This window comes from Engystomops pustulosus, chromosome 3 (genome assembly GCF_040894005.1).
Source record: "Engystomops pustulosus chromosome 3, aEngPut4.maternal, whole genome shotgun sequence".
In the NCBI taxonomy this organism is placed as follows: domain Eukaryota; kingdom Metazoa; phylum Chordata; class Amphibia; order Anura; family Leptodactylidae; genus Engystomops; species Engystomops pustulosus.
The window spans coordinates 77,083,673-77,111,480 of record NC_092413.1 but is presented as its reverse complement, the minus strand read 5'-3'; the positions used below and the strand labels follow the sequence as shown (position 1 = coordinate 77,111,480).

Here is a 27,808-nt window from a genome sequence, read left to right as displayed (position 1 = left end):
AGAAGCTGTGGAGTTGTAGGAGTGGACAGAGTGCAGTCACCCCCCCCATGTGGTACTCCTGTAGCCTTGCCACTTTGTCTGTATTTTGGTGCACGCCGGCTGGATACAGTATTTAACTTTGGAATCGCAACCTATGAAATCCTCGTGTGGAACCATTTTCAGGGGAATCGTGTCAAAAAAGTACCAAAGTTTGATAAATCATGCAACCCTAATCTTAAAAGCCCTTTTTATGATTGCTGGTCTTGAAAAGGTTTTAATTGGTAGGTTTTATAATTACCTATCCTTTATACTTTTACAGACAAATGGCGGTGTACTTAGAATATTTCCTGAAGGTAAATCTCAGTTTGCAGACATTGAACCCAAATTCGATCGACTGCTGTTTTTTTGGTCGGATCGACGGAATCCTCATGAAGTTCAACCTGCATTTGCTACAAGGTAATTTTATTTTGTGCATGCTTCATATAAAAATGTGAACTTTAAAAACAAATGTGTAAATTTGCTGCAACGTAGTTTTCTTAACAAGTATGCAGCATGTGTAGGGTATAGTGGAACTGCGTCTTTGTTAAAGAGGACGTGTCACCCTAAAAAAACATTCCCCTCTCCTCTGCTTCTTACTCCGACCGCCCCTCCCACGCCACAGGCCGGCGGTGACTGCTGGCAGTAAGCTCAAAGTAAAGGGGAGATTCTGTTCAATTTGACACCAGAAATGTGTTTCTAGATGCCAGTGTTCAGGAGATATAGCCGTTTGAATTTGGCTACTGTCATTACTTTTATAAACATCCTTTCTGCAGTCTGTCACAGTAAAAGCTGACATGTATTTACGTAGAGCAGTCGTGAAGAGGTTAAGAATCTTGTCTTCGTGGGAATACTAATGACCTAGGACGTAAACATACGTCCAAGTCCGTGGGTAATTCCTGCACATGCATTTTCATCCAGCACTGCTTTCATGAAAACTGTCATGGCCTCCCATGCAACAGCTGTGTTCACAATAGCCCCATATGTCAAGATAGGGTGCAGTGTGTACATTAATGAGAAAAAAAATCTTTTTTGATCTTGCCAATTAGCAGAATGAGACAGAGTGAGAAATGTAAATGGGTTTTAATAGTTACCGTACGCACTGAATATGTGTACATTAGTGTTACTGTATATTGAGATGGGCGAGGACAGTGGTGACGGTGCCTGGACAATCCCCCTGAGTGCTCTCTTGTTCCAAGTCTGGTGCACTTCATGCTGAGGTCACACTGCACACAGCAGTAATCATGTCTGAGATACAGCAAAAAGATCTGATCACGGCCCCTTGTATATAAACTTTTGTGGGCAGAGTATCTATTGCTCTTTTAATAGCCCTTGGTTGAATTGGTGAAGATGCTTATCATCTATCTCCTGTCTATTTATTCATTATCTGTCTAGATATTGATCTCCTATAATTTGTCTATTTCCTATCTATCCATCTAACCATTTATCTATTTTTATCTATTTACTGTATGTGTCTTCTATTTCTATTTGTTTCCTATCTATCCATCAAGTCAATCAATCTTTCTTCTACTTTCTCTAATATCTATCTACTATCTATCTAGCTATCGCTATATGATATACTTTATACAGTACAAATCCAAAGTTTGGACACACCTTCTCATTCAAAGAGTTTTCTGTATTTTCCTGACTATAAAAAATGGGGATTCGCACTGTAGGCATCAAAACTATGAATTAACACAAAGTGTGAAACAACTGAAAATATGTTTTATATTCTAGGAGTAGGTTAATCAAAGTAGCCACCTTTTTGCTTTGATTACTGCTTTGCACACTCTTGGCATTCTCTTGATGAGCTTCAAGCGGTAGTAATCTGAAATGGTCTTCCAACAGTCATGAGGGAGTTCCCAGAGATGCTTAGCACTTGTTGGTCCTTTTGCCTTCAATCTGCTGTTCAGCTCACCCCAAACCATCTTGATTGGGTTCAGGTTTGATGACTGTGGAGGCCAGTTCATTTGGCATAGCACCCCATCACTCTTCTTCTTGGTCAAATAGACCTTACACAGTCTGGAGGTGTGTTTTGGGGTCATTGTCCTGTTGAAAAATAAATGATGGTCCAACTAAATACAAACCGGATGGAATAGCATGCCGCTGCAAGATGCTGTGGTAACCATGCTGGTTCAGTATACCATAAATTTTGAATAAATCCCCAACAGTCACCAGCAAAGCACCACCACACCATCACACCACCTCCTCCATTTGTTCAACTTTTCTGTGTTGCACAAAAACACCATGGTTGGAACCAAAGATCTCAAATTTGGACTCCTCAGACCAAAGTGCAGATTTCCACTGGTCTAATGTCCATTCCTTGTGTTCTCTTCTGCTCTTTGCCTGTCCTTAGCAGTGGTTTCCTAGCAGCTATTTTACCAAGAAGGCTTGTTGTACACACTCCTTCTGCACGCAGTTGTTGTAGAGATGTCTGCTGTTGGAAATCTGTATGGTATTGACCTGGTCTCTAATCTGAGCTGCTGTTAACCTGTAATTTCTGAAGCTGGGGACATGGATCAACTTATCCTCTGCAGCATAGGTGATTGTTGGTCTTCCTTTCCTGGGGAAGTCCTCATGTGAGCCAGTTTCTTTGTAGCGCTTACTGGTTTTTGCAACTACACTTGGACGCTTTTTCAAAGATTCCCCAATTTTTTTTGAACTGACTGACATTCATTTCTTAAAGCAATGATGGCCACTCATTTTTCTTGGCTGCTTTTTTCTAGCCATTATACAAATTCTAACAGTCTATTCAGTAGGACTATCCGCTGTGTATCCACCTGACTTCTGCACAACACAACTGATGGTCCCAACCCCATTTATTAGGCAAGAAATCCCACTTATTAAACCTGATAGGGCACACCTGTGATGTGAAAACCTTTTCTGGTGACTACCTCTTGAAGCTCATCAAAAACATGCCAGTGTGTGTACAAAGCAGTAATTGAAGCAAAAGTTGGCTACTTTGAAGAACCTAGAATATAAGACATATACAGTATTTTTTGGACTATAAGGCGCACCATCAATAAATGCCTGCTAAAACGTCTAGGTTCATATATAGGGCGCACCAGAGTATAAGGCGCACCTGATTATAAGGATGAATGACCAGCAGGTGGCAGACCTGTGCACAGTTCAAGGCAGCTGTTGTGTGTAAGTACGGTTCATATATAAGGCGCACTGGACTATAAGGCACACCTTTGATTTCTGAGAAAATCAAAGGATTTTTAGTGCGCCTTATAGTCCGGAAAATACAGTATATTTTCAGTTGTTTCACACTTTTTTGTTAAGTATTTAATTCCACATGTGTTACCTCATAGTTTTAATGCCTTCAGTGTGACTCTACACTTTTTATTGTCAGAAAAATACAGAAGCTGTGTCCAAACTTTTCATCTGTACTGTATGTATGCATCTATGAGAATATCTATAATCTAAAACCTCTTTTATATTTATCTTCTATCATCAATCTGTGTATCATCTGTCTATCTACTATAAAATTCTCCTAAGTCCCATATTACAGATTTCATTACCATACTATTGTGTGTTTAACTACGAAGTGTTATCTTTGTGCAGGGCTAAATGGAGCCTCTTACTGACTGTTCATAAAATAGTTTTGATTTTGGGGCCCTACTTTTGGTTTTACCCATGGCCCCACCTTGTCTAAAAACGGCCTTGGTGGACTGTTATACGTTTGTGTGAGCGCTGTGCATGGGCAGGGCTGCCACTAGAAATTTGTGGGTAGGTGTTAAATAGTTTCTCATCTCATACTTCTACCCCATCTCCTACATAGGCTTTTCATGGGCCCTGGGCTGTCAAGAGGTTGTGGCAATGCAACAGTCTAGAGTTTGTAGATCTGATGTTTGGTGCTTAAATTACGATTATTGATAAAGAATGGAAGTTTCCTGACATAATAAATCCTATATCCCTGGGACTGTGAAAAGAAAGTATCCCTTTATCCCCATTCCACAGTCTCTATTTCCTGGGGGTGTTTCATCCATGGCCAGGGTGTCCTGTAGGTCCTCCTTGCACTTTGAGGACATGGGCTCCCTCTGAGTCACCATAGATAAAAAGGCAGAGGGATTTCTTTTTAAAAATCATGGGTTTCTTTCTTGTTTGCTTTTAAACTTAACATAGCTGTAGCATAGCTATAGCCCATTCTATGATGTTTTGGTTTAATCAACTGTAGGGAGAAATTCATTAGGACTCCAAGAGAGACCTTGGCGTCAACTGTAACTACTATCTAGAAAGGTGCTGCTTTTCTGGCTGATGCCTCCATTGGTGCTCTGATTGTCCACCTGGGCTGCTGCCTTGTCCAATACTGCCAGGAGGGCTCCTTGGCTTAAGAACTGGCCTGGTGATATTGGATCAAGAAATAGACTCTGTGGTATTCCTTGTGTTGGAAATTTACTGTTTCGTCCAGTGCTGGATGACCTGTTAGAAAAGGCAGGGGATAACGAGATCTTTCAAAAGGGTAAGGGTTTCCTTTTCAACCAGTCTAGTGATCGGATTCAAACATCAGGATCCCAGCCCATGGGCAGGAAGATTGCACACTTCTTCCAGGCTTGGCCTCAGATTTCAGGAAGCAAGTCGGTTCTAAAAACATTCAGAAAGGCGTTTCACTGGATTTTGTCTCCCCTCCTCCGACATGATTCAAGATCACCAGTCCAGCGTCTGGGACAACCTGAGGGTGATGACAAAAGTCACAATCCTCATCAGTACTGTGTCAGGTTTTATTGGCAGAACTGGATCAAGGGTTTTATTCAGCTCTCTTCTGGGTTCAGGGCTCTTCCTTACGTTACCTATTGCACCAAGTTAGTCTCAGAAATGGCAGCCCATATAAAAGAAGGGCAGGGTCTGTTTATTCCCTATTTTAGACGATTTTCTACTGGCAGGTTCTTCAGAAGAGGAGGTGTTAAATTGCATTAGATCCTACAGAATTTAGGGTGGTCAGTAAACCCAGAAAAGTCTTCCCTAATCCCCTCAAGAAGAAAGCTGTTTCTCGGCATGTGGTTGGATTCCCAAAAACAGGCTTCCGTCCTTCCTTCAGAGAAAATGCAAAAGATGGGGGCTGTGAATGAGAATGTATTGGGTGGCTTGCAATTTAACTTGTGCAATAACACAATATCTGTGTCCAGCAGATTGCTTTCACATAAACTATTGTCATTCAAGTACATTCTGACTATCATTTGGTAAAATCAGCATTGAACACGGTGTCTAAATAGCAGCCAATGGCATAATTATACCCCAATAATACTATATTATCTACTGTTATGCAATATTTTAAGCAGAGCTTTGCAAAGTAAAATAAAAACCCAGGAGGGTGATGAGAAAGTAACCCACACTTTCCTAAACATTTTGACAAGTGTCTGCTTCAGCAAGGCTGAATTGTTTGAAAATTACTGCCCTCAATATGTTTCTTAAAGGGAACCTGTCACCAGGAGACCCATTTTTAGCATTCCCCCAGTCCCCACAGAGCATAGTACATACGCTGCCAAAGTGTTTTTGTATTAAAAATTGGTTTTACAGAAAAAAAGATATGTTATATTGTACCTTTCATTAGCATCTGCTGTGTGACTAGGCAGTTGCCTTTTGGGAGGAGCTGCAAAGGAGCAGTTCCCACCCACCCTTGGGAAACATGTGACCTTTTCAAATATATGAATAACTCCCCACACTCGGGATTGGCTGTAGAGGAGCAGGGAGTGTCGCTAAGCCAAGTGATGGGTGTTTTCATATATTTGAAAAGGTCACATGGAGAAGCTGTTCCCCAAGGGTGGGGGGGGGGGGACTGCTCCTTTCCAGACCCTCCCTTTTGGCAACTGCCTAGTCACACAGCAGATGCTAATGAAAGGTACAATATAACAAATCTTTTTTTCTGTAAAACCAATTTTTAATACAAAAACACTTTGGCAGTGTATGTACTATGCTCTGGGGGAGTGCTAAAAATGGGTCTCCTGGTGACAGGTTCCCTTTAAAATGAACACTTAGAAAAACCCTCTTGTGAGTAGTATTTTTTACATCAAATCTTGTGCTCACAGGGGCAATATATATAAGTTTGTATTGTAAAACTCTCTTGACATAATAATTATTTATATAGCGCATACAGATTACACAGCGCTGCACAAAGCATGTCAAATTGGTCCCTGTCCCCATGGGGCTCACAATCTAAACAACCTAACAGTATGTTTTTGGAGTGTGTAAGGAAACCGGAGTACCCGAAGGAAACCCATGCAAATACGAAGAGAACATACAAACTCTTTGCAGATGTTGACCTGGGTGGGATTCGAACCCAGGACCCCAGCGCTACAAGGCAGAAGTGCTACTCACTCAGCCACCGTGCCGCCCAGACATGATCCATCTGTTTTATGTTTTAAAAATGGAATCTTGGCCTTTAAATTGTTCAATGTTAGAACACCGGCTGAAGTTTTTGCAGATGAATTGTAGCCCCATTTAAAAATGAGCTTGTCCATATGTTATTTCAGAGCAGTCATCCAAGATAAAAGATCCCATGGATATAACATGTACCTGTATGACAAAGCAGTTGTTAGCAGCCTTACAGGCTACATTTTAGTCTTTTTCCCTGCTCCTTTCCAGCCCCTCCCATTAGGCAACTGCCTAGTCACACAGCAGATGCTAATGAGAGGTACTATATAACATATCTTTTTTTTCTGTAAAACCAATTTTTTTATACAAAACACTTTGGCAGTGTATGTACTATGCTCTGTGGGGACTGGGGGAGTGCTAAAAATGGGTCTCCTGGTGACAGGTTCCCTTTAAGGAAGCAGGGTTTTTTCACTTATTCTTGCTCTCCACCTTCAAAAATTTTTCAGTTTTTTTTTTTTTTTAATTTTTCCATGTTCAGAGCTGTGTGAGGGCTTATTTTGTGCATAACAAATTTTACTAATGCATGACGTTATTTATTATTCCATGCCGTATACTGGGAAGCTGGAAAAAATTCCAAATTTGGGGGAAAAAAACGGGTTTTATTGCGTTTTAATACATTTTCAAAAGTTAAACAAATGTGTACAAAAAAGAATTGCCAATCTTTTTCATACTTTGGTGTACAGAGCTGTGTGAGGTGTAATTTTTTGAGAAATGAGCGGATTGTTTTCATTGCTACCATTTTGAGGACTGTGCAACATTTTGATCACTTTTTTTATTACACCATTTTACAACACTTAAGAAATGTAAAAGTTGTGTTTCAGACATTTGGGCGCTATTTTCCCTTATGGGGGGGGGGGGGAGGGGGTCACTGCCAGCAATAAGTTTTTTTTTATATTTTGATTGAGAATTTTGAGACTCAATGATTTTTACTGTTTATTATGCTTTATATCAGTTATAGGGAAAGAGGGGTGATTTCAACTTTTAGTTGTTTGGTGTTTTTTTTTTTTTTTTTTTTTTTTAAAGTTTGAGGAAATTTTTTTTACTTTTGACCCCCTGAAGTATATTAACCCTAGAGAGTCTGATCGTTCCTACTATGAACTGCAATACTACTGTATTGCAGTAGAAAAAAAATGATGTCCGCGCTTCAGGGGATGTGCAGGTAAAAGCAGCATTCCTTTATTACGAATCCACATAAAATCCAAACATGGCAAAAAGTACAAACGTGTGATGGCCCAGGTATGTGACCTACGCGCTTTGCTCGCTTAGAGCTTAATCATGGTCTCTGCTGTGCGACAAACCGAACAGCTATTTAAAGATCCCGCTCTGGTATCGGCGTGTGACGACTCCCACGTGATTGTGGTGCGACGACCCCCCTCCCCCCCACCGGAAAAGCGATATGTATTTCTATAATAAAAGCTTTAGCTGGAATTAAAAGGTTGGGGGCGGGGGGGGGGGGGGGGGGCGTGTCGCACCACAGTCACGTGGGAGTTGTCACGTGACTGTGACGTCACACGCCGATACCAGAGCGGGATCTTTAAATAGCTGTTCTGTTTGTCGCACAGCGGAGACCATGATTAAGCTCTAAGCGAGCGAAACGCGGAGGTCACATACCTGGGCCACCACACGTTTGTACTTTTTGCCATGTTTGGATTTTATGTGGATTCGTAATGAAGGAATACTGCTTTTACCTGCACATCCCCTGAAGCGCTGACATAGTTTTTTTCTGTTGTATTTTGTGACTGAGGTCCGTGGGGCTTGTTGGATGCTTCCTGCGCAGGGGGAGAGTCTTGCTGGAAGGTGAGCTGGAACTTTGAACCTTCTTTTTGTCTACTGTATTGCAATATAGAAAATGTAATCCAAGCCCACAAATATGCAGTTTAAGGATTCTAATAGGACAGTGGTGGCAAACCTATGGCACTGGTGCCAAAGGTGGCACTCAGAGCCATTTCTGTGGGCACTCAGACAATCATCCCAGGACAGAGTTCACTAAATAGGACCAAATCTTCCTGCATTCCCAGGCAACTTAAGCCACACTTCATTGGCTGTTTGGAACTACGGGAAAAGTGAGGTGTTTACAGAACTGCATTATCTTTGAAGCATATCCTGCTGGACCCACCATTCTTTCTCTACAGAGAGACCCTGGAGAGAAGCTACAACGAGAGACTGAATTTTCCCTCCTTCTCTTAACTGTATTGGTGGTCTCAGGCAGACGATACGATTGAAAGAAGTGGAAGAACAGGCAGCAATAAGTTACTGCTTAATGCCATGTTCACGGTAAATAAGTCGATTTTGGTTGTAGTTTGGGCACTTGGTCTCCAAAAGGTTCGCCATCCCTGTAATAGGATATACGGCCAAAAAATTCATGCAAATGTTTTAGGCTGGCGTAGCAACCTTTATCAAACACACAGGCCAACAAGGTAGAGGGAATGCAATGTAGTGGCGCCTAGGTAAGGTACAGCTGTGATTGTATGCATAGAAATGCATTCAATCACATTCAGACTGAATTGGAAGTTGGCCACCTGCACCCATTAGCTGTTGCTGGGTGGCTTTCTCCCATAGAGAAAAGTGGAGAACCACACTGCTGGGACATTCTCAATGTTCACAAAACACTAAAAAAAAAGACAATTTTTAGGGCCTGTGCTCCAACATGGGTAGCTCTGACACATCCTGTCCTTACCATACTCCTGTTTACAGTCCATTCCAAATGAACCAGGTTCTTTATACCTCAGTCAGTGGGAAGAGTATCTAGATATTTAAAAGCCACAATCTTTTGAGCTCTGTCACGGTGCAACTATTAGCTCCTGATATCAAGAGGCAGGATACAAACTGCTAGAAAGATGGTATAGTGTGCCCACCAGATTACACACCATCTTTCATAAATTACCAGCCACATGCTGGAGATGAGGGATGCTTTCTATATGTGTTTTGGTATTTTGCAATCCTTTCCCCCTTCTGGCAGGAATTGGAACACTTCATTGCATTACTGTGCACTGAATAGAAACCTCCTCTTCTACTGTGACATGTCCACTAAGAGATCTTAGCGCTTTTTTTATGCTTCCTCATTATCACTGCATTGTCCTGTGTCCCACTTTAGGGGAAAAAAAACTTCACCACAGACGGTGGAAATGTGTGTGACAAAAGTAAATAACCTCATGTACATGGAAGACCTCACATCATCCATACACCCGAATACAGAAAATTGTAGTGAGATCTCTACACTGTACTATTTCTCATGCACTCTAAATACATTCGTCCCCTCCATTTTTCCCTTTCTTTCATTTTTTCATATATATCGTTCAACCTTCACCCGGAGTTACTTATTCTACTTTTTTTCTGGCTTTTTATACTATAGTTTCCTTTTTTCTTTTAACATGTTAGTATTGCCATCTATATGTAAGGGACTGCATTCCTGTTTTTGCAACAGGATGAATCTTGCCACAGAGAATGAACCGTAACATGCAGCTAAAAATATTCAAGAATGGCTAAGAGGTAAACATTGAACTATTCTGAAGTGGCCTTCAATGAGCCCTGACCAAAATCCAACGGAGTATCTTTGGAAGTTGCTAAAACATGCCTTTGTTCTTCAAACCCCGGACAACTGGAGCAGTTTGCTTACGAGAAGGGGGCGAAAATACCTGCTGAGTGGTGCAGAAGTCTCAGTGACGGTTAAAGAAATCGTTTAATTGCAATCAGTTTAGTGATGGTAGCGGTGTTTCTAGTAAGAAGTTCCTGAAGAACCTTGTTTGTTCCTCAGGACTTCTTTTATTGTAACTTCTGTGATCACCTGAGTGCTTCAGTGAGCCTATTATTTTAATGTATGCACACAGTAGCACTAGTGCTACAGGGGGTGTGCACACATTTTAAAATACTATGCTTCCTGAAGCCTTATCTGGGTTGATGTAGCCTTTTAAACTTTCTAACACTCTTTAACATAAAGAGTTTGTTTTAATATTCCTTGAATGTTCACCAATTTATTCTTCATCCCTAATGTTTACTTTGGTGCTGTGAGGAGACTCTGTTCACTTTGTAGGATGTTTGTTTACATGTCTGAACACTGATAAATAGGAGGAATCTGCAACAGGATATTATAACTCATCCTGCTCCCCCCTCCTACAGATGGAGCAAAAAAAAAACAAAAAAAAAAAAACACTGAAGGCTTCCATTAGGACAGACTGGAGGAGTGAGAAACAGGAAGTTGTGTAGAGATGTAAAGTGCAGTATGGTGAGAGCAGGGAGACTGCTACATGCACATGCAGAGACATGTCTAATGGAAGAGATTTATTGAAAAGTGTACGGCCCCTTTTAAGGTTTTTTTTTTTTTTTTTTTTTTTTTTTCTTTCCAAAAATAGAACTTCTGGCTGGGTCCATTATCTTATGAGGGCCTAAATAATGTGAGCCAATTGTAAGGACATATTCCTTTTCTGTCTCTGCAAGGAACCCCTTCAGTGCAGTGACCACGTCAGAGGCACCAACTTCTTCGCATAAGTGGCAGGCTGACCTACATTAGTCCTCACTCTGAGTTGTATTGCCCATTACAGAGCCATGATGCTAACTACAGGAAAACTATTACAGACAGTTATACTGCTCTGATGCATAGGTTCCAATCTGCAGGCAGAAGCCTATAGATCCAAGACTTCAAAGCAATGTTGTGATTTAAGTGTTACAGCTAGAGCTTCATTGTACTAGTAAAGTCACTTAGAATTTATGATTAGAATACTGGATATAATTGTGTTTTATAATAGTTTTTTTTTAACTTTCATTCATAGCCCTGTAAAAGAACTGTTGAGCCTGCAGTGATCTCAGTTCACTAACTTTTGGTGTTTGTTAAAGGGGTATTCCCGCGAAGACAAGTTTCATAACTGTACTAAGGATAACAAAATAAGACATTCTCTAATTCAATGCTATTAACAACAAAAATACAGCATTTCACAGATATAATTCCAACCTGTCTCTTTTTGTCTTGGTATACACAATTTTGGTTGCCCCTGACCCTGGTTCTTCTGGAGTTTAGGGTTGACAGATGTCTTGTTTTTCTGTCTGATGCTGCATGAAGTTCCTCTCTGCCTCTTGCCCCCACCCTTGCATTATAGGGCCATCTCACACAGACACTGACTTCCTGCCAGCTACAGACGGATAACATCTTTATCCAGGGGAGGGAGGTATATAACAGAACTGTTTGTGTTATAGCTGAGAGTGTCATTGTGGGTTATGTCAATCTCATGAATCTCATCTATGATCTGTCTCCTCTCTTTCTATTTGTCAGATACTAGTGTTCTGAACTAATGTTCAGAAGCTAAATAAAAGTGTATATAAACCTGTACCCTGATAATCTAACCACATTGTCACCACACCGAACTAAAGGAATCATGAGGTTTCTGGTTGAAGAGTCCCTGCCCACACTCAAACAGCAATAAAATGGAGTAAAATTGTAAAGTTATGGGGTTAAAAATTATCTTTATTGTGTAACATCACTAGTGGATTGAAATTTGAGAATTTTCTTCAATGGGCAAACGCCTTTAAGCATTTCAGAATTAAATCTGTTTTCTGCATTGTTTTTCATGTAGGTACGCAATAACTGTGTGGTATTTTGACGGCGATGAAAGGGCAAAAGCTAAAGAAAAGTATCAAACAGGTAATTTTTTTTCTTTAACTTTTCTGTACGGGTTGGATATATGCAACACACGTTATTCTTTTACATCAAATTATGTTGTTCCTTATAACCTCAAGGAAGAAATCAGAAATGTTTGTTTTCCTCTTCCCACCATCTTTTGTAAGCCAATTAAGATTTTATCCATAGTTTAACCCCTTAATGACCGCCCTATCGGGATTCTACGTCGGTCATTAAGGGTACTTCTTGCGACGCCTTTCTACGGCGCCGCGTCAGAAGAAGATTTCGGGACATCGGGTCAGTATAGTGCCGATCCCGGGTGTTTAACCCCTTACACGCCGCGGTCAAGCATGACCGCGGCGTGCAAGTGTTTCCCCCATGGATCGGACCCCCCCGGCAGAGGTCGCACTAACATTTTTCTGGAAGGGTAATAATACTCCTTTTACCATTTTTGAGGAGTATTTTTAGCCGATGAGGAGTATGAAATTTTTAGGAATACAAATATATAACTCCTAGTTGTGTATATATTTATCTATTAATGTCTACTAACGATCTAATAAACGTCTATTAATACAAGAAAATCATTAAAGCCTGAAACACGGCACACAGCACCTGGCACACTTGCCACACACAGCCCCTGGCACACACACTACACACGGCACACAGCACCTGGCACACTCGCCACACACACTACACATGGCACCTGGCACACTCGCCACACACACTACACATGGCACCTGGCACACTCGCCACACACACTACACATGGCACCTGGCACACTCGCCACACACGGTTCCTGGCACACACACACTACACATGGCACCTGGCACACACACGCTACACACGGCCCCTGGCACACACACGCCACACACGGCCCCTGGCACACACACGCCACACACTGGCCCCTGGCACACACACGCCACACACGGCCCCTGGCACACACACGCCACACACGGCCCCTGGCACACACACGCCACACACGGCCCCTGGCACACACACGCCACACACGGCCCCTGGCACACACACGCCACACACGGCCCCTGGCACACACACGCCACACACGGCCCCTGGCACACACACGCCACACACGGCCCCTGGCACACACACGCCACACACGGCCCCTGGCACACACACGCCACACACGGCCCCTGGCACACACACGCCACACACGGCCCCTGGCACACACACGCCACACACGGCCCCTGGCACACACACGCCACACACGGCCCCTGGCACACACACGCCACACACGGCCCCTGGCACACACACGCCACACACGGCCCCTGGCACACACACACGCCACACACGGCCCCTGGCACACACACTCGGCCCCTGGCACACACACTCGGCCCCTGGCACACACACTCGGCCCCTGGCCCACACTCGGCCCCTGGCCCACACTCGGCCCCTGGCCCACACTCGGCCCCTGGCCCACACTCGGCCCCTGGCCCACACTCGGCCCCTGGCCCACACTCGGCCCCTGGCCCACACTCGGCCCCTGGCCCACACTCGGCCCCTGGCCCACACTCGGCCCCTGGCCCACACTCGGCCCCTGGCCCACACTCGGCCCCTGGCCCACACTCGGCCCCTGGCCCACACTCGGCCCCTGGCCCACACTCGGCCCCTGGCCCACACTCGGCCCCTGGCCCACACTCGGCCCCTGGCCCACACTCGGCCCCTGGGCCACACTCGGCCCCTGGGCCACACTCGGCCCCTGGGCCACACTCGGCCCCTGGGCCACACTCGGCCCCTGGGCCACACTCGGCCCCTGGGCCACACTCGGCCCCTGGGCCACACTCGGCCACACTCGGCCACACTCGGCCACACTCGGCCACACTCGGCCACACTCGGCCACACTCGGCCACACTCGGCCACACTCGGCCACACTCGGCCACACTCGGCCACACTCGGCCACACTCGGCCACACTCGGCCACACTCGGCCACACTCGGCCACACTCGGCCACACTCGGCCACACTCGGCCACACTCGGCCACACTCGGCCCCTGGGCCACACTCGGCCCCTGGGCCACACTCGGCCCCTGGGCCACACTCGGCCCCTGGGCCACACTCGGCCCCTGGGCCACACTCGGCCCCTGGCCCACACTCGGCCCCTGGCCCACACTCGGCCCCTGGGCCACACTCGGCCCCTGGCCCACACTCGGCCCCTGGCCCACACTCGGCCACACTCGGCCCCTGGCCCACACTCGGCCACACTCGGCCCCTGGCCCACACTCGGCCACACTCGGCCCCTGGCCCACACTCGGCCACACTCGGCCCCTGGCCCACACTCGGCCACACTCGGCCCCTGGCCCACACTCGGCCACACTCGGCCCCTGGCCCACACTCGGCCACACTCGGCCCCTGGCCCACACTCGGCCACACTCGGCCCCTGGCCCACACTCGGCCACACTCGGCCCCTGGCCCACACTCGGCCACACTCGGCCCCTGGCCCACACTCGGCCACACTCGGCCCCTGGCCCACACTCGGCCACACTCGGCCCCTGGCCCACACTCGGCCACACTCGGCCCCTGGCCCACACTCGGCCACACTCGGCCCCTGGCCCACACTCGGCCACACTCGGCCCCTGGCCCACACTCGGCCACACTCGGCCCCTGGCCCACACTCGGCCCCTGGCCCACACTCGGCCACACTCGGCCCCTGGCCCACACTCGGCCACACTCGGCCCCTGGCCCACACTCGGCCACACTCGGCCCCTGGCCCACACTCGGCCACACTCGGCCCCTGGCCCACACTCGGCCACACTCGGCCCCTGGCCCACACTCGGCCACACTCGGCCCCTGGCCCACACTCGGCCACACTCGGCCCCTGGCCCACACTCGGCCACACTCGGCCCCTGGCCCACACTCGGCCACACTCGGCCCCTGGCCCACACTCGGCCACACTCGGCCCCTGGCCCACACTCGGCCACACTCGGCCCCTGGCCCACACTCGGCCACACTCGGCCCCTGGCCCACACTCGGCCACACTCGGCCCCTGGCCCACACTCGGCCACACTCGGCCCCTGGCCCACACTCGGCCACACTCGGCCCCTGGCCCACACTCGGCCACACTCGGCCCCTGGCCCACACTCGGCCACACTCGGCCCCTGGCCCACACTCGGCCACACTCGGCCCCTGGCCCACACTCGGCCACACTCGGCCCCTGGCCCACACTCGGCCACACTCGGCCCCTGGCCCACACTCGGCCACACTCGGCCCCTGGCCCACACTCGGCCACACTCGGCCCCTGGCCCACACTCGGCCACACTCGGCCCCTGGCCCACACTCGGCCACACTCGGCCCCTGGCCCACACTCGGCCACACTCGGCCCACACTTTGACGCATGGCAATTATTTTGGGGGGTAATAGCGCCTCATCACGCGTCTATGACGCTTGGTGAGGCGTTAATGCGACCTCTGCCCCCCGGTGTGCTTACCGGGGGATCCGATCCCTCCTGCCGCTGCCCCGGGTCCCGACGAGTGACCCGAGGCTGTCGGCTCCTCTTCTCGCCGGGTCCTGCCTTCCTGGCAGGACCCGGCTGTAGGTAACTGAGCATGCGCAGCATGCTCAGTTACTTGCACTATACACTGCAATACAAGTGTATTGCAGTGTAAAGGCTTGAATAAGTGATCGGATGATCGCTGTTTCAAGCCAAGAAGTAGAAAATGTAAAAAAGTTAAAAAAAAAAAAAAATTTAATCTTTTTATAATATAATTAAATAAATAAAATAAAAGTCCCATAATCTCCCCAGTAACACATAAAATGCAAATAAAGTAAATAAAACACAAAAACATACATATTTTGTCTCGCCGCGTCCGTATTAATCTGTACAATAAATCTAAATCAATATTGAACCCGCTCGGTGAACGATGAAAAAAAAAACTACGAAAAACTTCCCGTAATATACAATTTTTCATCAAACACCATCACAAAAAATGTTCTAAAAAGTGATAAAAAAAAGCTACGTTCCCTAATATGATACGACTGAAAAGAACAACTCTTTTCGCAAAAAATAAGCCCTCAACCAGGTCTGACAACATAAAAGTACAGAAGTTACGGCCCTGAAAAGTTGTCAATAGTTAAAACAATGCGATATTCTCCAATATTGGTTTTGCTCAGGAAAATTGAGCAAAGATAAGAAAAACTATATAAATGAGGTATCACCGCAATCGTAGTGAACCAGAGAGTAAAGATAAAATATTATTTTTACGTTACGGTGAGCGGGGGGGGGGGGGGGGGATGCTAAAAATCCAAAAAAAAATTGATGATTTTGTTTGTATCCCCCTTGAAATAGTTAATAAAATCTCATGAATAAGCTATAGACCCCCCTAAATGAATTATCTATACATTGTATCTCATTCCGTAAAAAATAAGCCCTCATATGTTTGCATTACCAAAAAAAATGTATAGGTCGTACAATGTGACAATACAAATCTGCTGTGAATGGCGCCTCCATTCATTCTATACTTGGCCGTGCGCCCGTACAGAAGTTTACCACCACATATGTGGTTTCAGTACACTCGGGAGGAATTGGGCATCAAACGTTGCAGTGCGTTTCATCATTTATTTTATTCTGAAAATGTCAGTTTTGGCCTAAATGAATGTATTTTCCAAAAAAATTCCATAGTTTCTAAATCGCAGGTCCATATTGTTTTAACCCATGTGAAACACTTAAAGGGTTAATGGACTTAATAGAAGTTGTTTTACATACGTTGAGGGGTGGGGTAATTTATGGGGTTTTACTATTATTTAGGCCTTACAAAGTCACTTGGAAGCTGAGTTTTCCCTCAAAATGTGAGTTTTGGCAATTTTCATGAAAATGAGAAAAATCGCACCTAAAGTTCTGCACCTCATAACATCCTAGAAAAGTGAGAGGATGTATAAAATATCATCCCAACATAAAGCAGACATTCCGTAAATGTAATTTATCAAGCTTTTTGGGTATTTTTACTTCCTATCTGGAAAGCAGAACATTTCAAACTTGGAAAATGAAGAATTTTTACAAACTTTTGCCGAATTTTCACTTTTTTTCAGAACGAATCGCAAAACGTATCACTTAAATTTTATAACTAACATGAAGTACAATGTATCACGAGAAAACATTCTCAAAATCACCGGGATATGTTAAAGCGTTCCGAAGTTATAACCAATTATCGTGAGACATGTCAGATTTGAAAAATCGAGTCTGGTCATTGAGCTGAAAACTAGTGTCGGTGATAAGGGGTTAACCCCTTCATGACTGATGGTCATTTGTGCCGGAATGTCCAGGTCAATTTTTGACATTGTTCTATGCACTTCTTTAAATGACAATATCTCTGGAGAAACATTAAAAATATATAACCAATTTTACTTTGTTTATTTTCAAGACATGTGAGACTTTACCTTGATATATTTTTAAAGAAAACCTACCATTTGATTCAATGCATTACAACGTAAACATACCTTGAGACTGCTGTAGCTACACTGATGCAGGATCATATCTTGGTTAATCCCTGTGCCAAGTGGTTTTGCTGATAAAACGGAGATAACATTATGATAATGAAGCTTTCTCTTCTGTGGCTCCTTCACTGCTTGTCTAGCATGTGACTTCAGGAGAGAATGATGTAAGTGGCTTGTACCTGGAAGAAGAATAATCAATTGCTGCACCATCCACCAGCTGCTGTGTATGAGTGATCCAGCTCAGGGTGCGGTCACACGTCGCGTTTACTGCATGCGTTTAAAAACGCATTGCTACAGCTGAAGGGATATTTCCCTAATTAAACAGCTGTTAACGCTTGCGTTTACAAAACGCATGAGTTAACAATGTGTTAACAACCGCATGCGTTAACCGCGATGTTAACGCGTGCGTTTTGTAAACGCAAGCGTTAACAGCTGTTTAATTAGGGAATTATCCCTTCAGCTGTAGCAATGCGTTTTAAACGCATGCACTAAACGTGACGTGTGACAGCACCCTCAGGTTGATTAGTGCTTGACTAGTCATGCTTGATTAACCTCCATTTTTAATTTCAAGCCTGTCCCAGCTTTCCCAAGGTCCTGAATGGTATAATTGTGTTTTCAGCAAAACTACTCAGCACGGGATTAACCAAGATATGATCCTGCATCAGTGTAGAAAATAGAAAGAAGGGGCAGCAATCCAAAGTAATTCCTCTTGGGGGTTGGTGCTCGCAGCTGGAAGTTCAGGCGTTCAAAACTTCATTTATGGCATATTGAAAGGAGAAAGCCACAGCACCAAGGATTAAAAATGCGAAGATGTCTTTATAATGGTGCTGTGGCTTTCTCCTTCAAATATGCCTGCATCAGGGTAGCTACAGCATTCTCAAGGTATGTTTGCTTCATAATGCATCAAATCAAATGGTAGGTTTCCTTTAATAATTACATATTTATAATTTGACAATAAATGACTACAAATGTCAGCATTTTTGTCATTATTTTTCAATATAAAACTTTTTCCCCTCACCCTTTCAGCCATTGCGGCTGGCTCATGACCTCAATTAAGGTCATTTGCGCAATGAAATATAAAGCAGGTCATATTCTTTCCTGTATCTGTTAAATGTCCATCCAACCACAACAGCAAACTTTCCTGCTTGCATCCGGTTTGCATACATAGTTGTATGCATGAGGCCTTAGTACGTTAGAAGTTTCATTTAAAGATTGTATTCCACCATACCATATAATGGAATATTCATATGTTATATCATCACTTTGTGAACCACGGGCATTTAGTTGCCATGATTCCAGAGGAGCATGTAAATACAAGCATGAATAGAAATAACTAAGGAGTTTCCTCCATAGGGAAGCTAGGAACCGGAACGAGTATTTCCTTTCATTCCCCTCAGGTTCATATGCATTCAGTCCTTCGTCCTGGTGGTAGATGCCCTGAAGTGGTTAATAACATCCAAATGAAGAAATGTATGTGAAATGTTTATGAATAAAGTTGCATATACCCAGATAAGAATACCCCTTTTAAGATATTCATGGTTTTATACCTAACAAAGGACATTTAACCCATTTTTGACATTGGATGTAATAGAACTGCATGTTGGGAGGTGCCTTCCTGCATCATGCAGTGCTGTTACATCCTGCATTGTAATGATCACTGTGAGACTACCCCCCTTCTTCCCCATGCCCACGATCGCTGCAATTCAGACCAGCTGTTTGCAGCAATGAATTGGATAAAAGAAGTTATAGCAGCTTTTGTGCAGCAGAGCAGTAGGCAAATCATCTTGCCCTAATAGTCCCAAGGGTCCTGCCTCCCTCCCTTCCCTGCAATCGCTGCAGCAATATTTATGTATTCAGCTAAGGTCCCCAAATGAGGCAGTGGTGGGTGCTGTGCTATATGGCACCAGATGAGCCAAATTAGTATGGAGGTGGCATCCTGCCTCCTCCCAAATGGATCCGATCGGTCGGTAAGCTGATCAGTGTAAAAATATTGTTATGGGGCAAGATGGCTAACAACCATCTTCCCTCCTTTTCCAGGGGGTCCCCCTCCTCTTCCTCCTCTCGCCCCTTCCTCTTCCTCCTCTCGGGCCTTCCTCCTCTCGGGGGCCCCCCTCCTCTTCCTCCTCTCGGGGGCCCCCCTCCTCTTCCTCCTCTTGGGGGCCCCCCTCCTCTCGGCTTCAATTGAATGTTATTTAAGAAAAATTTTTTCTGTTTGAAGATAATTTCTCATAAATGTAGTCTATGAGTCCTGCCTATTGAGTCCTGCCTGACTTCCTGGCTTCAGCGTTCATTACCACAGAACTGCTGTGGGACCTGTAGTAACTCCCGGACATTACATATACAAAAACTTTTTGTTTCTTTGTGCAATCACTCCAGCAGAGGTGCCCGTATCCAAGGACACAGACTTGTTTCTAAGGGACCATATCACTACATTTATGAGAAATTATCTTCACACAGGTAAAAAAATTTTTATTAACATCTAATTGAAGAAATGTTTATATATGGCAGATCAATGAATCTGGATGTGAATGCCCAGATGAGAATACCCCTTTATAAATATGTTTTTTTAAGCAAGCAACATAAATGAGTAAAAACAATGATGAATAATAAAATAGTCAACACTGACCCGCCTGATCTACTTCTCAGGGTGTATCAGACGTCATCTGATACACCCCAAGAACTAGATCAGATGGGTCAGTATTGACCATTTTAAGTGGCATTTTCAACTTACTTGCCTCTGTCTGCAGTGCTTATCACCTGCGCGCCGCTGCCAGTGAAGCAGCATAACACCCGGTTACATTGCACATACTGTGGGGTTGTCCTGGCTTCACTGGCAGACTTATGGGAGGTGATGAGAGCTTCAGACACAGGCAAGTATATATGTGGTCACAGACAGCTGTCATACGGGTTATTTGGGACACTAAACCACATGTTTCTATAGTTGGTTTAGTGTCTAAAAGCCACCTGACAGGACCTCTGTAAGTATGCACTGCTCTGTGTGAGCAGCTCCTGACCTCTTATCATCTTCTCTGCTGCTGTAGTCTCCATTCTGTGAGCCGCCTCACTCCTTGTTCTGTTTCCACTATTTCCTGGGCTGAAGAGGAGGAGGAGCGGCCACTAATCTGCTGCTATTGTCTCACTAAGGCATAACTAGTGAGAGCAGAGCCGATCAGCTTCATTCTGCAATGGGACAGGACCATTGGAGCTCTTGGCGTGCAACACTATTTCCTGCCTGGCCGTAGCTCCAATGATGAACTTTGATAACTCAGGGAGACGGTACGCATGCTTGCAGAGAGGGCTCTGCATGCCCACTCTGGCATCCGTGCCATAGGTTTGCCACCACTGCATTAGAAAATGCTGTTGGTCAAGTATTAGGACAAGAAGAATGTCCTTATTTTGACCACAATTCATAAAGACTCCAGCATCTTTCAAATCAGGTGGTGAGTCTCAAAAGATGCAGAGTCTGTTACAAAATGGGAAAAAGGAAGGACACGACTTGTCAATGTAACACCTGTCCTCTGCATGAAAGAGTGCTTCAGAATCTATAATTCGCCTGCGTTTGTTAAAAATTGTTTACCCTGGTTACCACCTACTTGTACCCATCTGCTATGGTACATGCCACCACTTCTTCCTTTCCAAGCCCTGCTGTTTTTCCTTACAGAAGTCTATATCCACATGTGGGGCATTTCCGTGTTCAGGAGAAATTGTTGAATAATTTCTGTCCCATGTGCACACCAAAGAAATGGAAAAAAATATAAATATTCATTTTTTTCCGACCAAATTTTTGAACACCTGTGGGGTCTAAATACCAATTATGCACTTTGATAAAATCTGTGAAGGGTGTAGTTTCCAAAATGGGGTCCTTTTGGGGGGATTCTCACTGTTCAGCTATCTCCGGGGCTCTTCAAATGTATCATGCTCCTTTCTTTGAATGCTTGGTGTGCTAGTACAGCAGTTTACCACCATATATGGGAGAATTTGGGTATCAAATGTTGTGGAGTAATTTATCCACTAAGAATGTGTAAATGTTTTGAAAAATGCATTCCTTTAGCCCCAAAAAAATGTAATTTAAAAATTGTACTTAATTTTTTTTTAAGCCCTTTGAAACAAAGGCTTGACAAATTTAAAAAAAAGTTGTTTTTTTCAGTTTCTAAAATGGTGTAATTAAAGAAGTTTTTCTTCTCTTATAGGCCTCTCAAAGTCGCATCAAACTTGTCTAGTCTCTCAAAACATAGATTTTGGCAATTTTCACAAAAATCTGAAATATTACTTGTATATTTAAGCCTCCTATTTTCTTTAAAAAAGTAGAAAATATGCTTTAAAATAGTGCTAGAATAAAGACCATTGGTAAATGTTAGTTATTTGAGGGGTATGACAAACTGCCTGAAAAGCAGAAATTTTCAAAGTTTGAAAATAGCGGTTTTCAAAATTTTCACCAAACAATAACCCTCATGAAACGCTCATAACAAACTTCCCAAAAGTTGTTTTGAATATTTTGAGCAGTGAAGTTTCTAAAATGGTGTTATTTTGGGGGGTTTATTATCATATAGACCCTATAATGCCACTTCTAACTAAATCATGTCAGATTTCAAAAAAGGCCTGTGTGGGGAAGGTGCAAAATGGGCAATGTATATTCCCACGAAGACAACTTTCTTTTACATTTACAAAAATTAAAACCTCCTGTACAATTTTTTTTTTTTTTAATTTTGCCGTATTCTGGCGCTAATAACTTTTTTATACTTTGTTGTATGGAGCTGTGGGTGGCAGAGGTTGCACTAACATTTTTCAAGAAGGGTAAAAATACTCCTCTCACCATTTTTGAGGAGTATTTTTACCCGAGGAGGAGTATGAAAATTTCGGTAATACACCGCACACATAGCACACTCACACAGAACACAGCGCACAGCACACGCTCACCACTCACAGGACACTGCACACACACTCACCCGGTCCCGTCGATCACATAAACGCAGGGAGAGTTGGAGCAGGACGGGGAGCAGCATCTTCGCGGCCCACATGTCTCCCCCGTGGCCGGTGCTCTCTCTCTGGGTCTCTCCGACGCGCGTCCCTGACACTGATCACTGTGTCACGTGTCCCACTGAGTGGCCCGGCGCTGCAATCGCACTACTGACATTTCCCTCCTTTGCAGCGTGCGCTGAACCGCTCAGCCTGCGCGCTACAGGGAATAATTGCCAAGCGTAACTTTAGGCATGGCAATTATTTTGGGGGGGTAATGGCGCCTCATCGCGCGTCTATGACACGTGGTGAGGCGTTAATGCGACCTCTGGGTGGTGTCATTTTTTGCGACATTTGATAACATTTTCAATTATATCATTTTTAGCACTGTACGACCTTTTGATCACTTTTTATAGATTTTTTAAAAATATTTTTCAAAATGGCAAAAAAGTGCCATTTTCGACTTTGGGCGCTAATTTCCGTTACGGGGTTAAACGCATTGAAAAACCGTTAATATATTTTGATAGGGCATTTTCGGACACGTCGATACCTAATGTGTTTATGATTTTTACTGTTAATTTATATCAGTTCTAGGGAAAGGGGGGTGATTTGAATTTTTAGGTTTTTTTTATTATTTTTTTAAACTTTTGTTTTATTTTTTGCTATTTTTCTGACTCCCTAGGGTACTTTAACCCTAGGTTGTATGGCAGTATATGGGTTTCTTCCTCCTCATTCATTACAATGTGCTAAAATGAAATGGCCTCGGGTCTTCCAAAGCATTAAGAAGGAGGAAACCCAGCGTTTGGGGATGTCCATGGGTTCCAGACTTAAGGCAGTGATTGCCTCCAAAGGATTCGCAACAAAATATTAAAAATAAAAATATTTTGTTTGGGTTATGTTTATTTGTCCAATTACTTTTGAGCTCCTAAAATGTGGAGTGTTTGTAAAGAAATGTGTACAATTCCTACATTTTCTATCAGATATTTTTGTTCAACCCTTCAAATTAAACGTTACAATCTGCGCTTGAATTCTGTTGTAGAGGTTTCATTTCAAATCCAATATGGTGGCATGCAGAGCCCAACTCGTGAAAAATGTGTCACTGTCCAAATATTTCTGGCCCTAACTGTATCTTTTTCTTTCTAATTTTTTTTTTTTGTAAAACCTATATATTTTTTTTTTATAAAAAAAAATCTTTGGCAGTGTATGTACTATGCTCTTTGGGGCTGGGGGAGTGCAAAAAATGGGTCTCCTGGTGACAGGTTCCCTTTAACCCCTTAAGGACGGAGGGTTTTCCGGCTCATTTCTCGCTCTCCAACTTCAAAAATCCATAACTTTTTCATTTTTCCGTGTACAGACCTGTGTGAGGGCTTATTTTGTGCGTAACAAATTTTACTTTCCCGTAATGTTATTTATTTTAACATGCCGTGTACTGCGAAGCTGAAAAAAAATTCCAAATGTGGAAAAATTGAAAAAAAACTGCACGTGCGTCACGTTCTTGTGGGCTCAGTTTTTACGACTTTCACTCTTCGCTCCAAATAACACGCCTACTTTATTCTTTGGTTCGGTGCGATCGCGGTGATACCAAATTTATATAGGTTTTATTGTGTTTTAATACATTTTCAAAAATTAAACGAATGTGTACAAAAAAGAAAAAAATTTTTTTGCCATCTTCTGACGCTAATAACTTTTTCATACTTTGGCGCACGGAAATGTGTGAGGGGTCATTTTTTGCGAAATGAGGCGACGTTTTCATTGCTACCATTTTGAGGTCTGTGCGACATTTTGATCATTTTTTATTTCATTTTTTATGTTATGTAAAAAGGTGTAAAAGTCGCATTTCGGACATTTGGGCGCCATTTCCCGCCTCGGAGGTCACCGCCGGCCGTAACCGTTTTTATATTTTGATAGATCGGGCATTTTGGGACGCGGCGATACCTAATATGTCTGTGATTTTTACTGTTTGTTATGTTTTATATCCGTTCTAGGGAAAGGGGGGTGATTTGAACTTTTAATATTTTATTAATTTTTTTTATTTTTTAAACTTTTTTTTTTCTTTTTTTTTTCACTATTTTTTAGACCATCTAGGGTACAATAACCCTAGATGATCAGATCGCTCCTACCATATACTGCAATACTACAGTATTGCAATATATGGCGTTTTTGCAGGTCTTACATTACAATGAGCCACTGGCTCATTGTAACGAACCTGCATAAACCATGTAGCCTCGTGTCAAGAGAAGACCCGAGGCTACCATGGTAACCGATCGCCGCCCCCCGATGACGTTCGGGGGCGTGGCGATCGAAAAAAAGATGGCGGCGCCCACGCGCCGCCGTCTTTTAAACGCCGCCCGCGACTTTGCGGGCGGCGTTTAGAGGGTTAATAGCCGCGATCGGTGCAAGCACCGACCGCGGTTATTAGCGGTGGGGGTTTTGTGCAAAATGCAAAAACCCCCACCTCTGTATGAAGAGGACTCAGCCCGTGAGCCCTCTTCATACATCCCTTATACCTCTGCGCCGTAGAGCTACGGCGCAGAGCGTTAAGGGGTTAATAGGTAGATCTGTGGTGGTCGGTTTCCTTTAAGCAAAAAAGATTGAATGTTCATAATTTTGCTAAATTTACGTTAAAAAAAACAAAAAAAACATTGCTTAATATATGAGAATGAGATTGCAGGTGTGGTTTCAGATTGTTCTGGGTTGGAAGGAGTTATTTACAAGAATATTATTTGGCGTTATCCCTTATAAAAATTTTGCAACATAAAGGGTGGATGTAATAATGCACTTGTGCCACAATTCTGGTGGTTTTGCGCCAAAAACAGTTTAAAATGCCTTGCACCACAGTTATCAAGGCTTTTAGAGCATTTTTGGCAGCTTTCCGACTTGTCCGAATAAGGGGCGTGGCTTATGGAAATTTTTCTATACGCCCAAAATTCTGGTGCACCGTTTAGACCAACTAAAAGAAGGTCTAAAGTAAGAACCGACAGTCTTATCCTGCACCAGAATTCATCATTACCGTGATAAATCTGGCGCAGCAGAAGACTAGTGTTTTCCAGCTAGAGACTGGCGGAACCTGAGACACATTGTTAAATTCCCCCTCATAAAGTCAAGGGTTTGATTTTAAAAGTGTCAAATGGAATTTCAGAAAGATAAATTTTAACTTTGGCTCAAACTAAAGGTTCGAAATAGGAACCGGATCCAACCTGTACTACAATAAGTTCTTTATAGCCAGGCTTCTTTTTTTGCTTTTCCTTGTGCACTAAGCAGTGCTCAGGGACGTAACTAGAAGATGGCCCCTTAAATATGGATATTTGTGAGTTACAATAACACACATTTATATACATACACAATATAGTTCTTTACTTATTTATACAATCTTTATACAGTCATGGAAACATTTTATGCACAGATTAAGTATATATACTTATACATACAGTATATACACATCACATATGCACACACATTTACAGCATATCCACATCACATATATACACTTGCTTACAATACCATATACAGGCTTACAGCAAATACATACACACAGTATATACACACCACATACCAAGCATATATACACATCACATATGCAGAAACATATAGAACCATAAACGGACATACAGTATATGTATGTGTGTGTGTATATGTATGTATATATATACGTGTACGTGGCAGATGGCAGGAAGTACAGATTCCAGTCCTGTCCTGCTATCCCCCTTCTGCATCTTTTCTTATCTGGGCTGCTGACAATATGTATACAATGTTGCACATTGTGCATTCTTTAGGGTGTCAGGCTGACACTGAGGGCAGCTGCTCCCCAATCCCCACTGCATGCTGCAACTTCCTGTGCCTGCTGAGCAGTGTGGATTGTGGGGTATGTTCCTGGTTTATCGTGCTCGATTCTTATATTTGCTTTCCTTTGATGGTTCTTAAGTGGGGCTCAAATAAAAAACTTCAATTTATTCAAGCATTTGCAAAATAAAATTTCGCCCCCAAAATTTATTAGGTTAATTGGGTGAAATTAGACACTGCTACTAATTAATCTAATCTTTGATACATTCCTTGTAAAAGTCAAAAATTAAGGTTACTTCTCAAAATCTATAGGAAAAAAATAAAGCTATCCCTGATGATTATCCCTATACATATGTGTTCTAACTCTCCTTTTTGCCAGTTGTTTTCCATAAAATGAGAAATTTTTTCTTTGCCTTAAACTGTTTTATTGTGTTTTGTTTTTTTTTTTAAGGTGAAAAATCTGTCAGGATTGAGCTGAGCAAGTCATCAGATGGGGTTGTGAAAGAAGTCTTTAAAGATATATGAACTAGGAACACTTTCCTTGTGTATACAACATAAAGTAACCTAAAAGCAGTGTATTATGTTGTGAATGTAAATAATGATAAAACTTATGTACAATAACTATATGATGCATCAGTAAACCTAAAGTAATTGAGTGGTCTGCGCCAGTATTGCCAATGCCTTTATGAAAAATATGCATTAACTACATATTAATTCATATGTTTCTGATCTTGCATTAAATTCTATGTTTTTTGTTTTTACTAATTTGCTGTCAAGAATTTGTCCTTTTTAAAGTAACGACATGCCGTATTATCAAATTGCTGTGCAACGTTTGCACAAACACTTTTCTGTAGAGATGTCACAATTTTTAGGCACATTTTTTATTGCTGTATTTGTGCAAATAATTCAATTTTGATTGTTTCTGCAATAACGCACCCGATCGAGCAATCTTACAATGCCCAGATGTGCACAAGTCTGCTGACCACTTTTTACAAGACCATAAACGGCAATTTGACCGAAACGTTGCATCAGATTGCGTTGCAGACAGAGAGGGCTCTGGGGCACTACAGTATTAATTTCACAGCTTTATGTGAAATTGGTAGAGTAGTGTTTTGGTTGTTCACCAATTGGTTGTCTGCAATGCAACATCTTGAATTCACAAAGCTACTGTTGGTCATGGAATATTGGGCAGCACACAGTGTTTTTCGCTGTTAAGCTGTCCTAAAGATATTAATAATAAATGTTTGTTTTATAGAATGGCCTCAGTGCTTTAGCACCTAGTGTTCATTTGGGATTTTCCTTGCTTAATGTCTGTTAAGGCATAAAAGTACCTTTTTGGATGGACATTTTAAGCAGGCCACTACAAATAATACTAAATACATGTCAAATGCTGTAAATTGTTACTGAATACTCACAAGCTGACTTAGACCTCATATGGTTTTAGATTAAGAAAACTATGAAATGGCTGTAGAATTGAATTTTCAGTTACTGTACCTCACTTAAACTGTATATAAATATTGTTTTGTAGATGCATTAAAGGGAAATTGTTACTCATATTTTTAACCAGTAAACTAAAAGTACCCTCTGGAAGGGTGTAAAATATATTTTTAGCATTCCCTCTTTTATGTTAAATT

The 27,808-nt window shown here is 43.2% G+C and overlaps 1 protein-coding gene across 1 annotated transcript in view; it reads left to right on the top strand.

The window, feature by feature from the left end:
• Positions 1-26,939, top strand: part of EGLN1 (egl-9 family hypoxia inducible factor 1) — a 39,867-nt gene extending 12,928 nt beyond the window's left edge. The window contains exons 3-5 of the mRNA XM_072141158.1: positions 299-435; positions 11,955-12,022; positions 26,626-26,939. Of these exons, the coding sequence (XP_071997259.1) occupies positions 299-435; positions 11,955-12,022; positions 26,626-26,699 (279 nt within the window). The 3' untranslated portion in view covers positions 26,700-26,939. The remainder of the gene's footprint in view (positions 1-298; positions 436-11,954; positions 12,023-26,625) is intronic.
• The last annotated feature ends 869 nt before the right edge of the window (positions 26,940-27,808 follow it).